This window comes from Sorex araneus, chromosome 2 (genome assembly GCF_027595985.1).
Source record: "Sorex araneus isolate mSorAra2 chromosome 2, mSorAra2.pri, whole genome shotgun sequence".
NCBI lineage: Eukaryota > Metazoa > Chordata > Mammalia > Eulipotyphla > Soricidae > Sorex > Sorex araneus.
This window is the reverse complement of record NC_073303.1, coordinates 375,822,364-375,837,818: the sequence shown is the minus strand read 5'-3', so window position 1 is coordinate 375,837,818 and position 15,455 is coordinate 375,822,364. Positions and strand designations below refer to the sequence as shown.

The following is a 15,455-nucleotide window of genomic DNA, read 5'->3' as shown; positions in this document are numbered from 1 at the left end:
CCCCTGGCTGTGTGAGCAGAAGGGAACCAGAGTCACTCCCGTTGCGGGGTTTCTGCTGGTGGCTGATGCCTCCCCTGTCTCCTAAACATGAACGTGTTAGTGGCTCTGTGAGCCCCGCGATGTTTCTGCCGGTGTGAAAGAGACAGGGTGCGAAGCCGTGTGCTCGGGAGCAGACACGGGCCTTTACCCTGGGAGGGTGTGCACGGGACTAGGAAGTCGGCTTCGGGGCTGCGGCAGCATCTGAATTCCTGGGCCGATTCTATGAAACGAAGGGAGAGCTGAACTTTGGCATCATAAAGGATGTGTTTGTCTGCCTGGGACACCGAGAAGAACGGCTTTAGATGTAATGATTTTGCATTTAACCTTTCCTTAATATGCTGTAAAAAGTCAGATTGATAATTATAAAGCTGTGTCTTGGTACATAAAATTTTCTAAATGTTCTCGTGCCCTTTTGTGGTAAATTAGTGCATAATTTATAGCTGTGCAGTATCATAAGGGATTTCTAAAGGAATTTGCTCCAGCTGCTCTAATGAAACAATTAATCTGGACCACTCATTGCGGAGGCCTTTCACTCCTCGGCCTGAGCCACTGGCCTTTGTTCTGTGGGCCGGCCGGGCGTCGTGGCTCTCGCCTTCCTGGCTCCTGACCTGGTGGGATTCCTGCCCTTCTCCCTCGCGGGAGGGGGCTTGCTCCGAGCCTTGTGGCTTTGACAGCATAGTTTGTGTGGATCTGTTTAGAGTTTGGAGCCTTGCACACCTTTCTTTCTTTCTTTCTTTCTTTCTTTCTTTCTTTCTTTCTTTCTTTCTTTCTTTCTTTCTTTCTTTCTTTCTTTCTTTCTTTCTTCCTTCCTCTCTCTTTTTCTTTCTTTCTTTCTTCCTCTCTTTCTTTCTTCTTTCTTTCTTTCTTTCTTTCTTTCTTTCTTTCTTTCTTTCTTTCTTTCTTTCTTTCTTTCTTTCTTTCTTTCTCTCTTTCTTTCTCTCTTTCTCTCTCTTTCTTTCTTTCTTTCTTTCTTTCTTTCTTTCTTTCTTTCTTTCTTTCTTTCTTTCTTTCTTTCTCTCTTTCTCTCTCTCTCTTTCTTTCTTTCTTTCTTTCTCTCTCTCTTCCTCTTTCTTTCTTTCTTTCTTTCTTTCTTTCTTTCTTTCTTTCTTTCTTTCTTTCTTTCTTTCTTCCTTTCTTCCTTTCTTCCTTTCTTTTCTTTCCTTTTAGTGAATCACCGTGAGGTACAGTTACAGACTTACAGACTTTAGTGCTTGTGTTTTAGTCATACAGTGGTCGAGTACCCATCCCTCCACCAGTGCCCATTCTCCACCACCAGTGGTCCCGGCCTCCCTCCCGACACCCTCACCCCGCCCTTCCACCCCGCCCCGCCTCTGTGGCAGGGCATCCGTTTTGCTCTCTCTGCTTTTGGGTTGCGCGCCTCTTTGGGGTGCTTCCTTGGCTGCCTTCAGTACGTTCAGAAGATGCGTCTGTAGTGGCTCCACTTCCGGGCTTTGCTCCCTCGGCAGCCCCCCGTGGGAAATGCGCGTATGGTGGAGATTAAGGCCCCTTTTAGTGCGGGGGAGATTGCCGGACCACTCCAGACTCGCCCAGTGCTTTGCCACGTGTCACGCTTCCCGGGATGGACCGTGGGTGTGAAGGACAGTCTCTGTGTGTCTCAGCACTGCCCTCGCGGCTTCTGTTCCTGAGTGTCTTCCCACAGGTTCGCGGTGTTTCAGCCGAGTGCTCACGGGGGTGCCGGGTCTTGAAAGGCGGTTGTAGGTGACGATCCCCCTGTTTCTTTCTTGCTGCAATGCAGGAAACAATAAAATAGAGAAATGGAAATGGGTGGGGCGTGACCCTCGAGAGGGTAGACCCAGGTGGTGTTCACCTGTGTACGTGAACGTTGACCTTCCCCTCCGCCTCCTCTCCGTGCCCAGGGAGCAGGCAGATGATGATCCGGGTTCTGGAGTTGCTGGCAGAGGACTTGGTGCTGACTGGGGAAGCGGTTTCAGCAGCCGTCTGGGATGACGACAGTCTGTTTGCCATTGATATGGTAAGGACTGATGTTTTCCGGGGGTGTGGGTAATAGCATTCTTATTCTCATTGTGCTCTTCTTAAGCTTGTTTCATGATCTCGTTAGCTTCTGAACGTATCCTTTCATAGAGACAGTGCGTGACCTGGAACGGTCTTTGGATTTGTGAGTCAGGGAACGTGTCTCAGCACAGAAACAGGCCAGTGGCTTTTCTCTGCTTTCAGTGCTGCAAGTAGGACATGATCCTCTCAGGCATTGTTTTATTTTTTATTTTTTTTATGTAGGAGTACTTTGCTATTTATTGAGCCACGGAGTAAGCTGATTGAAGCCGGCATGAATTCTGCATTACTTTAAAAAAATTCATTTTCAATTCTTCAGTTTTTCACAAGGTTGTCCACAATAAATGTTTACATTCGATATTTCAACACCAATCCCGGCACCATTGGACTTTCCCGCCACCCCAGCCTGCCCTCAGGCAGATGCTAAGTGATTTATTTTGTATTTCTTGCCTTAAGTAGTACGAGGTGTCACACGGCCACGAAAGCGGCTGCGTGGTTCTGGAATTCTAAAATTTTTCAATATTTGGGGTCTGGAGTCATCTCTGTGGTGTGCTGCTCTCTTTAAGATTCATTTGTGAGTCTCTGGATCGTGGCTGTTAAAGCATCTAAACAGCGCCCAGAGGCAGTTCTTGGGCGTGCCTGCCAGGAAACCGGAAGGGCGGGGAGATGGGGGAGGTCACCCATCCCCGACTCCGACTCCATGAAGCCTGGAGTTTTCAGTCACTGGTCCCGCACACCTGGGTTTTTCAGCGGGTTCATTCTCGTGTGTCGGGGGCTCGAGACAAGCCTGTGGGGGTTGGCTGTGAGTGTGGCGGCCATTGGGTCCTGTAGGTTTGCGGCTGCCGGGGTTCATTTGGGGCGATGGAGAGACACACCTGCCGCCTCCTTGGTGAAGTCAGCCTGGCGTGGGGAGGGGAGGCAGCTCTGCGGCGTGCTGCTCTCCTGCGAGGGTCATCATCTATTTGAAATTTTCAAGGCTGGAGCCATAGCACAGCGGGTAGGATGTTTGCCTTGCACGTGGCCAACCCGGGGTAGATTTCTCCATCCCTCTCTGAGAGCCTGGCAAGCTACCGAGAGTATCCCCTCACATGGCAGAGCCTGGCAAGCTCCCCATGGCGTATTCGATATGCCAAAAACAGTAACAAGTCTCACAGTGGAGACGTTACTGGTGCCCACCTGAGCAAATTGATGAGCAATGGGATGACGGTGCTTTGACAGTGCCTTATTTTAGGCGCCACAATTTACAGAACTCTCTGGGTAGGGCTTCCTGGGCGGAACATCCCAGCCCATCCCCTGCACAGGGCCCGCCCCCTTCACGTGGCCCCCAGCCCCTCGGGCCTCAGAATCGGTTAGATCTCAGCTCCACGCTTCTCTTTCTCTTTGTCCTTTGTCTTTGTTTTCTTCTGCCGGTACCAGGCCGACAAAGTCATTAGGAGTCGAGGTAGAAGTTAACAGAATGCGGATGTTTGTCCCATGTGTAAAAGTCTCAAGGTTTTTTTTTTTAACTTCCAAAATTTCTTGACAAGAGAAAACAAGCACTTGTGATAGGTATAATATCTTATGCCTTCAAGTTCCTCGATTTACAAAGAATTCCTTATCCTTAATTTTTCTTTATTCCTTAAGGTTATCACACTGTTTTGTAGTGCTTTGATCGAAAATCTTCACATATTGAAGATTTCAGCAAGTGAGTTTTTTCCTAGAAGTGTGAAGAATGTTCTATCAGTTGCTTAAATTAACTGAAAGAAAATTTTTTTTAACTGAAATTTTCTTGGCCAGAACATGATCTGTAAAAGTTATTCCTTCATTTTTTTTTTGGATCCTGATCTTTTATGATTCAGTGGATTATTTTTACTTTAAAGGTTAAGTCTGTTGTACAATTGCCAATTGGTATGTTAGAAATGTTAAATAAAACAGCACTGCTTGAAATTATATCGAATTTACTTTTTCTTGTTTAAAAGAATAACAGTCTCCTAGGAAAAGCCTCATTCTTGGGCCACATATTAATAGAAGCAAACAGTCAGGCAGAGTGTCCTAGCGTATCTTGCCAGGTTGGAGAGGGAGCGGGGAGCGGCGCCCGCTGCGTCTCGGGGAGACAGGCCCCCACGTGTCCGGGAGGGCAGAGAGGCCGCCCGAGAGCCGCCAGCGGGGGCCCTGAGCACTGTGCGGAGTGAGCCCTGAGCATAGACATGTGTGACCCCCAAACAGAAAACTGCAGAGAATTCCCTGTTCTTGGGGTTGCACAGCCGCCCGTGGGAACAGGGCGCAGGCTGGGGTGCCCAGCGTCCACTGTGTGCCGGCCAGCAGTGCCGCCTGGCCCTGGGACAGAGGAGTGCTGGGGGGGGAGAGCCGCCACTGGACGGAGTGGGAGGGCAGGACGGAGTGGGGGCAGGGGGAAGGCAAGGGGTGGGGGGAGGCGTGGGGGTGGGGGGAGGCGCGGGGTCGGGGGAAGGCGTGGGGGTGGGGGGAGGCGCGGGGTCGGGGGAAGGCGTGGGGGTGGGGGGAGGCGTGGGGTTGGGGGGGTGGGGGGAGGTGCGGGGTCGGGGGATGGCGGGGGGGGGGTGGGGGCGGTGGCGGGGGGGGGGGGGGGTGTGTGCGGAGCAGCTGAGTCAGAAGGCGCCTTCAGGTGCGAGGCCCCGGCTGTGGCCCGTCGGGGTGGGTCGGGGTGTTGGGTGCCGGGTCAGTGCAGTGACACTGAAGCTGGTGCTCGTGGCGGGGCCCCGTCCGCGTGTGCCCCTCTCGCTTCTGCCTCTGAAGCGCCTCATTTACACACGGACTCATAGTTGAGTTTCAGACTTGCCGTATTGCAGCACGGTCCCACCGCCAGGGCCCGCCCCCCTGCACAGCGCCCGCCCCCCCGCACAGCGCCCACCCTTCTGCACAGCGCCCGCCCCCCCTGCACAGCGCCCGCCCCCTGCACAGGGCCCGCCCCCCTGCACAGCGCCCGGGTTCCCTCCCAGACCGCCGTCCAGCTGCCCTCCCGACAGGCCCTTTCCCGCCGGGCTGTGGGTTCGAGTGCTCGGTGTCAGAGTGCGGCTCCTGTCACCCTCAGTCCTGCCTCTGCCCGAGAGCCCTGCCCTGCCCCCTTGCTTCTCTGTCCCGTCTCGAGTGCTCTGGGCCACGGCTGACCTGGGCGCCCTTCTAACGCATCCCTCCCCGGTCAGGACCCCGACTCCTCAGGCCATGTGGTGTGCCGGGCCGTGTGCCGGGACCCACAGTGGCCGCTGCCGCCCCGTCTGTGCTTCAGCTTCGGATTCTTGGGGACTCAGAGAATCCCAAGGGACGTGTCTGATTGGCCGGGTGTCCCCGGCACTGTCCTCCCGGCGGGGATGCCCGGGCCTCACCTTGCTCCCTCGTCCTTCCCTCCTCCCCGCAGGGGTGCGGAGGGCGGGCTTGTCCTGCCGGGCCCTTTCCTCTCATCTGCAGAGCCATCCTTGGGCAAAACATCCGCCCGCACACCAGACCGTTCTGGGCTGGGAGGCCGTGCAGACGTCTCTTTCCCCACCGTAAGGGGCAGTCCAAAGAGGCTTCCGCACGCTCTCCTGTGCTCCGGCTGCGGGTGGCTCTGAGGTGACCAGGCCGTCAGCACATCCAGGGCAGTCAGTCTAGCAGCGTGTGCAGGATGCACACATACACACGCACACACACACACACACACACAACATATGCATGCGCACACATACATTCACATACATTCACACTTACACTCACACATATACATGCACGCATACATACAGGATATACATGTACACACATACATATATACACACGCACACACTCACATATACATGCACACACATACAAGACATACATGCACACACATATACATCCACGCACACATAGACACACACATACACACAGACACATACACACATGCACACATATATATACACACATACTCACACACACACACCCACACACACACACATGCTTGTGGTGCGGGGCTGGAGCCTGGGTGGGCCGTGTGCAGGGCCCCCTGCCCGGCCGCCTGTGCCCTGGCTTCCTCTCTGTGTCCCGGTGCTCGTCCGCCCTCAGCGTGTACCTCATCGGAGTCGTGGGCCGGTGGGAAGCTGGCGGGGGGCCGTCGCCGTCGGCACAGCGCTGGGGCCTGGCCCCTTCGTACCGGCTGTATTTAATAGGCTGCCCCTGGCGGCCTCGGAACTCCTGGGTCTGTGCTCGGCACCCCGGCGGGTGTGGGGTGCCTGGTGCGTCCTGGATCGTGCCCAGGGTGACTGCGTACACGGCGAGCGCCCGGCCCTCCCACTGTCTTTCCGGCCCGTTGACTCATTTCGTTTTGGTTTAACTCTTTCTCTCCCGAGGGCCGAGCTCGCCCTCTTGTGTGCGGGTGAGGCGTGGCCCCCGGGGCCTGCCAGCACCCCGTGGCCTGTCACAGCCTCCCGAGCAGGGAGAGGCCCGCGGGTCGGGACAGGACAGGGCTTTGGGGTGTGTTCGACTGTGGGGTTCGGTTTCTCGTTGGGAGTCACGGTGTGAAGTGCTCACGTATCTCCGAGCGGGTCTGAGCAGCCCGAGTGCATCGCCCCCGAGACTGACCCGGGCTGCAGCAGGGGGCGGCGCCTCCCGGGACAGCAGGACCCAGCGCGCAGGCCTGGGCCCTGCTGCGGCTGCTCCTCCCGCAGTGCTCCTCCCGCAGTGCCCGCCTGCTCCGTTTGCAGAGAGAGCGCCTGCTGGCCGTGCTGAGCTCCCTGGGGGACACGCTGTGCCACCACCAGAGCAGCGCCCACGCGGGGCCCACCGAGGCCGTGCGCGTGCACCACCGGATGGCCTTCGTCAGCACCTCGCTGCTCGCCCTGCGGCTGCTGCAGACAGTGCTCCCCGTGGAGAAGGTGAGTGCGGCCGCGGCCTCCCGCGGGGACGGTCCCTCGGTCTCCACGGTGACGTGCCGGTGTTGAGGGAGCCAGAGCACTTCCCCGCAGGCACCGTCAGCCCCTCCCTGGAGCCGGGCCCCGCCTGCCCCCGGCCCCCATCACTTCCCGGGACACAGGCGTCACGCCACTCGCACCCGCGCCCCTTTACCCTCTCTGGAAGCTGACGGGGCAGGAGCCCTCGGGGCGCCCTTGTTCCTGTCTTGGCATGCCTGGGTCCGCCTGAGCAAGCTTGGCCGAATGCTCAGGGCTCTGCGCTCAGGAATCACTCCCGGCAGTGCTCAGGGACCCTAAGGGATGCTGGGAGTCGAACCCAGGTCGGCCGCATGCAAGGCAAACGCCCTCCCCGTTGTGCTGTCGCTCCAGCCCCTGGCCATCTCTTGATTTGGAACCTGACCCGGCTCTCTGGGCTCCCGTGGGGGCTGCGGGGCCTCCTTGCCTCCCCCTCCTGCGGGACCCCTCCGGGTGCCACCCGGCTCGGACCATGCCTGCTCCCGCCCTTCCTTGCCAGCCCGTTGACTCCTCTGCACCCCGGCCACCCCTGGGCCTCGGGGAGTTGCGTGTGGACCGTCTCCGCTGCCCACCGCGGGGCCCAGGGCTCGCCGGGAGCAGGTGACCTTCCCCGCGGCCTGTGGCCCCTGCACCTAATGTGTTCCCAGAGCCAGCAGGAGAGAGCCCTGAGCACAGAGTCAGGAGTAGGACCCGAGCACACAGCCTTGCCCAGTCACCGAGATACAAAACCAAACCCACCGTACTATCTGGAGCAATAGTACAGTGGGTAGGGCATTTGCCTTGCACGCGGCTGACCTGGGTTCGATTCCCGGCATCCCAGTGGTCTCCTGAGCACCGCCAGGAGTAATTCCTGAGTGCATGAGCCAGGAGTAACTCCTGTGCATCACCGGGTGCAACTGAAAAAGAAAAAAAAAGAAAGCAGTTTATTTAACATTCTAAGACAGTGCTGGAGAGAGTGTAGTGGGTGGGTGCGCGCCTTACACCCAGCCTGGATGATTGCCGCCCCAGAGGGCCCCCTGAGCACAGAGCCAGGAGCACTCTGAGCAGTGCTGGGTGTGTGGTTCCCTCCTCCCCCTCCCCCCACAAAACAGCAACAATCTTTATAATCAAACAGACGGCTTCGTTTGACCCCACTGGCTGATTGATTTCCCTGCTGAGGGTTAGTCTCCAGAGTACTGGGAGCTGTTTCCGGTATTTGGCCGAGCTTCTCCCTCCTCCTCTCTGGAACACGAGCCTGGCCTCAGTTTCTGTCGCGGTGCTCGGCGGGTCTGCCGTCTGTCAGCCCGGGGGCCCTGCTTGCTTGCTGCCCGACACCCTCTCGCTGTGTCCGTAAGGGAGCACTCTTGGAGGTGCTCGGGCCGCGGGCAGTGCTGGGCACGGGACTGCAGCTGCCCGCAGAGCTGGGCTGTCCCCGACACTCGCTGGGGCAAGGGTTTGCAAAGGCACTTTCGGGTATTCAGGGTAGAGGAGAATCACCGAGGAGAGGCCGAGAGGACGGTGCGTGTCAGCGCGGGCGCGAGGGGAGCGTTGCGGGCGGGCGAGGCGTGTGCTCGCCGTGGGCCTCGCCCCGGGAGGAGACGGCGCTGAAAGCGTCTCTCTTTCCCTCACGCAGGCCAGCCACTTCCTGCCGGAGTCGCTGTCGGCCGCCCTGTTCCTGCTCGCGCTGGACCTGCCCGTGTCCCGGGAGTACCCGGGCGAGCACGGCGCCGCGGTCGCCTACCTGGAGCAGCTGGACGCCGATGGCTACAGCGTCTACACGCGCGCCGCCCAGGCCGTGCGCTCCCTCGAGTGCGCCTGCAGCTTCCTGGCCGACGTGGGCAGGGAGGTACGTACACGTCCGAGACGGGAGCTTCCCGGGCGCGGGCCGGCGGGCAGCGAGACCCGCGCTGAGAGCCTGGCTCTGTGGCTGCCGGCTGAGGTCAGCGGCCGGGTGAGATGCGTGTACACGTAAAACACAGGAGACTGTACCCGTGGGGTGCGCCCGAGATCAGAGCGTCCTGCAGGAGCAACGATTCGTATAAAGGGTTTGTTTTTGTTTTTGTTTTTATTCTTTTTTGCTTTTTGAGTCACACCCGGCGATGCGCAGGGATACTCCCGGCTCATGCACCCAGGAATTATTCCTGGTAGTGCTTGGGGGACCTTATGGGATGCTGGGAATCAAACCTGGGTCGGCCACGTGCAAGGCAGTTGTGCTATTGCTCTAGCCCCTAGCATAAAGATTTTAATATTCAATAGGGAGTTCCTATAGAGCTACTTTCTCCGCATGAGCAGAGAGACAGTTGAATAAACAATAAATAAAAAGTTCTATTTTATTGCTTATTTAGATATTTTTTCCTTTGATGTCTTGTAGACTCATTGCATAGATCAAGGACCTGATTTTTTTTCTTTTTAAATTAAACGCCATGAGCTGGATGAAAGGGAATTGGGAAGAGTGATGGTAGAGGGGGGAGGCGTTTGCCTGGCACACAGCCCACCCACACTCGATCCCCAGCATCCCACATGGTGCCCCGAGCACGCCAGGAGTGATCCGTGAGTGCAGAGCCGGGAGTCAGCCCTGAGCACCACCAGGTGCAACCCAGAAACAAAAACAGGACAAAGAGGTAGCTGGATGACTTCCAGCAGTGTATTGTCATCTGTCCTGTCCAGTGTGTCACTAGGAATATTCCCCATTGCGTGGAAAGGGCTGACGAGTCATAAAAGACAACAAGGTGGTTCTTATTTTTTTTTAAGTACTAAAAGGTTTGGAAAATTAGGGACAGAATTCCTAGTTGCTTTCGTCCCTCCTTGAGTCTCCTATTGCTTTATTTTCCCATTGTTCTTTTCCCTGTGCCACACGGCCACCCCGCCCGCTCCCTGTCTCCGCCAGGATGGCCCGCTGTCACTCCCGCAGGGAGGGCCCTTACGGCCTTGGACCAGCAGGGCGCTGGGAGGGCGGGTGGGCCCTGCGAGTTGGCAGGGGAGTCCGGCCCGGCTGGCCCACTGCTGGCCTCCAGCTGGGCGCTGGCCCCGGGTCTGGGTGGCAGGCGGACAGACTGGGGTCCCCGAGTGACGCGATTCCTCTGCTGCGTTGGGGTGGTCGGGCACGTCATCGTGCAGGACCTTGGCGTTCACTGTCCCGTTCTGCTTCCACTGAAGGGCGAGAAGAACCTTCCGGAACTGCTGGAGCTGGCGGACCACGCCCTGCGCAGCTTCTCCTGCCACCAGCACTTCGCCCTGGTCCCGGAGATCGTCCGCGTTTGCTCGAAGATGTAATACCTTTTTTTTTTGTCCCCTCTTACTATGACTCCCTTCTTCTAGGTCGTCGTGTGTGGCTGTGTAAACTTTGGGGCGGTGAAAGCAAAACTGCTCTTCAGTCTTACTCTTCTTTATTTTCAAGCTGTGAGTGGTCTTATGTGTGTCTGAGTGGTCTTATGTGTGTCTGAGCTATGTATGTTCCGTGGCTTTAGGATAGTTGGCGTTTATTTAATAGGAACGTAAAAAACGTTTGGACTAAAATGAGCTGTCTTTGGGTTTTTATGCGTTTCTTTTGGAGTTCATCCAACCAAGTAGTCAAGGGTATTCATTTATCTTTAAAGTTTTCCTTTGAAGTGTATCTAGCCCTAAAGTTTTAATGAACGATGTAAATTTCAGGTTCTTAAGAATGTGAGTGTCGTTGCTCCCAGCCTCTTTCTCCCTCGGGGGTTTGGAAAGCACCAGTGACCCCGAGGACAGCAGGGCAAGCTCACGTTTAGAACCTAATTATCTTCATTGCTTGTGGAAAGAGTAAATGTCATAGTGATAACTTTTACTTAAGTATGGCTTTTTATTTAGTTTTTTTACTGTGTGTGTGATTTAATGTCTACTGTAATTGTCTTTGTGTGCGTCTAGAGCATTTTTCTGCCCCCACCAGATATCAAAGATCCAGTTCATTCTTCTTGTTACTGCTGGGAGTGCGTTAGTCTGGTTCCTCTGCCCCCGAGTCTCCCCTTCCCTCTGCCCCGCATCCTTACGACCAGCCTCCGAGCCTCTGCTTCTCCGCGGGTCTGACTGGCTTAGATTTGATTTATAAGCGAGGCCACATGGCGTTTAGCTGTTTCTGTTCATGCCACCTACCGTAACCATTTCCGGACTCGTTCCTGCTGCCACAAGTGCTAGGCTTCCCTTTCCGAGGCTGAGCAGTGGCCCCTGGTGTCTTCACGCCGCACTCTCTTTACCCGTCTGCCCCCCAGCGGGTCCTGGTGTGGCCCATGCTGCAGGGCCAGGGCACGTGCACGGACCCTTCTTCAGCGCGCCCGCTTCACTCCTTTGGTCGCGAGAGACGGCTGCACTCCGTGGGCCTTCTGTTTGGCAGGTTTTGAGGGATGGGTCCCTCCCTGTGTTTCTCACAGTGCCCGCCCGAGTGTACCCCCAGCAGGGCTTTCAGGACAGTCTAGTGTTGGGCACTGTTGGAGGGAGCATAGTCTCGCCTGGAAGCGAGTGAGTGCGGAATGAGTGTGTCTACTGCTCTATCAGCTCAGCAGGCTCCCCGCCTCCGGCCCCTCCTCGCAGTAACTCCCGCGTGTCTTGGCTCCGCAGCTGGAAGCCCGCCCAGGCCAGCCCCCTGCTGCAGGCCGAGAGCCAGAAGGTGCTGCTCCGGCTGCTGTCCCACCCCATGCCGCAGGTGCGGGCCGAGACGTACCGCCGCTGCCTGGAGACCGTGAAGGTGGGCCTCCTTCTCGGGCGCAGGGGCAGGGGGGAGGGGTGGCTAACATCGGGGCCCGGGTTCAACTCCAGAATTAAGTTCCCTGACCGAGGTGGGACGGACACACGGGGGCCATAGAGGACAGACGGGCATCGTTAGCTCTTGGGAATTGGCGCTGTTCCATCTTCTCCAGAGTCTACCCACAATTCTCTCACTGAGGAACTAGGTGGTCCCGGCCCTAAGTTCCCCTGGTGTTGCCTTGTACCAGCTCTTCCAGAGGCGAGTTGGAGGTGATTATGATGGAAGTGTCGGAGCCTCAGATCTCACAATATTTCTGAAACTAGTATTTATTCTCTATGTTTTTAAAAGGCATTTAGCTTAGCCTACCGCGTAGGATGGTGACAGTTTCATCACTGACAAGGCCGTTGGACGGGGACAGTGCTGACCACGGCGTCAGACCCCTGAGCGTCTTCCCCCACGTGCTGGGCTGCATTTTGCCATTTCCCTTTGGGTGCTTTTTTATTTTTGGTTGCTCGTCAGCCACCGGTTATTTCGCTCCCGTGCTCACCCTTGCAGCTTCATTCTCCTGAGCCGTTGTTGCTTCTCCTCTATAGCTGTTTCTTCTCCTGGATGAGTTTTTATTCAGAGAAGTAAAATCTTACTCTGACCGCAGCTTTCCTTTCTGTTTCCCCGAGAAAGCTCGCCACTGGGACACACACAGATCAGTCTGTGTCCTCCCCAGTTTCGCCAGAGAGCACGTCCTTGTCACGCGGCTTCACGTTCAGGCGTGTGTAGTCCTGTCCTCGGATCCCCACACTCCGCCCGTCTCCCGCCCCCGAGGACTTGTCTCAGAAGGTCACATGTTTATCTCCCTGGCCCCACGTCACACATGAGCTTCCACGTCTGTTCACACGACAGCCCCCACGCGCGGGGTTTGGGCTCCCGGGCTGGTGACAGCTGTGGCTCGTGTCTCCCACCTTTTCATGCAGAGACGGACACGGGCTCTGGCCTTTGCTCTTTCCCCTTTTGGGGTTTGCGGCTGCAGCCAGCTGTGCTCGGGACTTCTCCTGGCGGGCAGCTGGGGCTGGGCGAGAGGCAGAGGCCCTGCCCCTGGCCCCGTGTCCCTGCGCCGTCCCCTCCTCTGTGACCGCGGGCAGCCCCGGAGACGCGGTTGCAGGTTGCAGGCATCTTTGGAGTTCCTGGTTTTTATCCTTCATCACTTCCGCCCAGAGCCCGGGGTGCGGGTGCGGGTGCGGGTGCGGGTGCAGTGCTCTCTCCAGGAACTCACAGGCTCTTTTGCGCTGAGCAGCCGTGCACAGGCCTCTCCGGGCGGGGGGATACTGCCAGCAGCCGTCACGGTAACGGCCGTTCTCATCTCCTCCTGCTCAGTTTTCAGCTTAGTCACCAACAGTCCTTGGGCGTCTGTCTCACACGGAGTGAAAGGAAAGTTCCGATGTAGTAAACCCTGGATTGGACTAGAGCAAAGACTCCTTTGGAAAAATCAGTGTCACTAACGCGATTATGTTTTAAAACCTTTCCCCCATTTTTTCCCTCCGGGCCACACCAGGCCGTGTTTGGGCTCCTGCTGACTGGGGGGGGAGAGGCCAGGGCCCCGCCCTGCGTGTGTGCCCGGCCGTCCCTCTTGTCCCCTGTAGAAGGCTCTGTTCTGTTCCCCAGGACTGTCTAGGCGTCCACAACGTCGGTAAGCCCGAGTCGTCACTCTGTACTGGAATCCATTTTCTCCTGCACCCGAAAGTCCTGTATGAGATTTCTGCGTTTGGCATCCAAGAGCCCCAGGACGAGGTACGGCGGGTGGGCAGGGGGCGCGGGGCAGCTGCGCCCCTTTGGCCGTCAGTCGGGCAGCAGCGCCATGGGGCAGTTTCCACCCTGGTGAAACTTAGCGTGGCTCTGCGTGTGCCGTCGAGGGCTGGTGTCTCGGTCTGGCTTATTGGCGGGGCGGGGCGGGGGGGTGCTTGGCCCCCGGGGACTCCTGGCTCTCTCCTCAGGGGGACCGGGGAGCAGCCTGGGGTCGGTGGTGTGCCGGGCACGCGCGGTTTCTCCGGCCCTGAAGTATTCTTTAAAAGCAATGGCGAGATCTGAGCATCCAGGCCGGAGACAGACTTGCTCTTGGACGAGTCCCCGTGACACCCTCTGCCCGTCTCTCCCCCACGCCGTGGAGAAGCAGCCGGGGGCGGCGCAGGCCGCCGTGTGGGGAAGGTGCAGGGTGGACAGGGCGGGGCCGGGCCCCTGGCAGCGCGTTGAGTTCCGTGTGTGCTTGTCTAGGTGAGGGCTGCGGCCAGGGCCGTCCTGACGTACCTGCTGCAGGGCCGGCTGATGATGCCGGCGCCCACCTGGGGCAGGTTCATCGAGTCCCTGTGCCCCGTCATCCCCGTGCTGCAGGTAGGCGGCTGCTGTCTCTCGGGCCGGGGTCTTGTTTCCGGGGGAGAATGAAGCCCAGGGGCCGCCGCCCCTCCGAGAAGCCCGTAGAACCTGCGCCAGGGTCTCGAGCAAACGCCCAGGGCGGGGCCCGGCCTCTCGCCCTTCCGTGCACCTCCCTGCCTGCCCGCCCTGTTTAGTTTTAGTTTTCATTTAAATTTGAAAATGTGCTTTACTTTGTTCTAGTGGCCTCTTGCCGGGTGATAGTTACTAATTTCTTTGGGCCACACCCACTGGTGCCCAGTCTTACTCCGGGCTCTGCCTGGCGGGCCCAGGGGCCAGACGGGGTGCCCGGGAGTGAACCGGGTTGGCGGTGTATGGCGGGGCTGTCGCTGGGGCCCGCCCCTGTCCGTAGGTGTGCGACCCGCCCTCCGCATGCCCCGGGGCCCTTCCTGCTCCTCAGCGCGGCCCTGGCCCTTGACTGCGGGTGGCCACGTCCCGCCCGGGCGTTTCTCTGAGCCGCACCCCCTCCGCGCAGTGCAGGGCGTTGGCGCGCGCCCGGGGGCCAGCACGGTTCTCCTGACCCCGGGGTCTCTGCCCGCCTGTCGCCGCAGGGCTACGCCGACACCGAGGACCCACTGGGCAGCTGCATCCTCCTCCTGAGCAAGGCCAGCCCCGAGGCGGGCGGCGGCCTGCCCCGGCCCGTCTGGCTCCGCTCCGTCCTGCGGCTGCTGCTGGTCAAGAAGCCCAAGTGAGTCCGCTGTGGCCCCGGGTCTGCCCGCTTCAGGGGCAGCGGTCCTTGCTTTTCCCTGTTGAGAGGCGCCTGGTCCCCTGACGGCGTTTAGACAGTCCCCCTCTGACGCATCGTCAGGGGCCAGGCCTCGCGTGGGCACACACGTGCTTGTCCTCATGTTCCCCGGGAAGTGGCCGCTGTTCCTGAACTCGCAGCCGCAGACTCGTGGGCAGTCTCTTCCCGCCGTCGGGGTGACGTCTGCTCGCAGCGGGCCTGGCCCCGGTGCGGGGCCCCTCTCTGCACCCAGCATTAGAGGAAGGGTCGTACAGACCCAGCCACTCTCATGGGGGGCGTAGCCTTCTCCCCGCGATGGGGCGTCGCCCGCCCGCCGCCCGTGAGTGCAGCCTCCCGCGTGTCGGCGTGTGCGCGGCCAGCGGCCCTGTGGCGCCCTTGTCTTGCAGGGTGCGCCTGCTCGCCTTGAAGTACTTGGCGACCCACCTGGCCCGGGAGGAGGGGGCCGAGGGAAAGCGCCCTCGGGTCGATGCCCGGCTTCTCGCCAGAGCCACGGATTTGTTCATCGTGAGGAAGCCTGTCGCGCTCCAGCTGGACGACCACAGGGAGCTGATCATCAAGGTGACGTTTCTGGAAAGGAGCCCCGGGCCCAGACTGCTCCGGTCCACTTGTACAGACACCGGAAATGGGAGGGAACTGGAGCACTTTCTTC

The 15,455-nt window shown here is 58.4% G+C and overlaps 1 protein-coding gene across 3 annotated transcripts in view; it reads left to right on the top strand.

The window, feature by feature from the left end:
- The window catches only part of RTTN (rotatin), a 96,785-nt gene that overhangs the window by 11,268 nt on the left and 70,062 nt on the right, over nt 1-15,455 (top strand). The window contains exons 10-18 of one of the 3 annotated variants that reach the window (XM_055128180.1): nt 1,917-2,032; nt 6,741-6,911; nt 8,575-8,787; nt 10,098-10,210; nt 11,517-11,643; nt 13,300-13,425; nt 13,906-14,022; nt 14,613-14,749; nt 15,193-15,364. In XM_055128180.1, the coding sequence (XP_054984155.1) occupies nt 1,917-2,032; nt 6,741-6,911; nt 8,575-8,787; nt 10,098-10,210; nt 11,517-11,643; nt 13,300-13,425; nt 13,906-14,022; nt 14,613-14,749; nt 15,193-15,364 (1,292 nt within the window). Of the gene's footprint in view, nt 1-1,916; nt 2,033-6,740; nt 6,912-8,574; nt 8,788-10,097; nt 10,341-11,516; nt 11,644-13,299; nt 13,426-13,905; nt 14,023-14,612; nt 14,750-15,192; nt 15,365-15,455 lie in introns of those variants that run through there. The other 2 variants (XM_055128181.1, XM_055128182.1) reach the window with 2 other exon arrangements.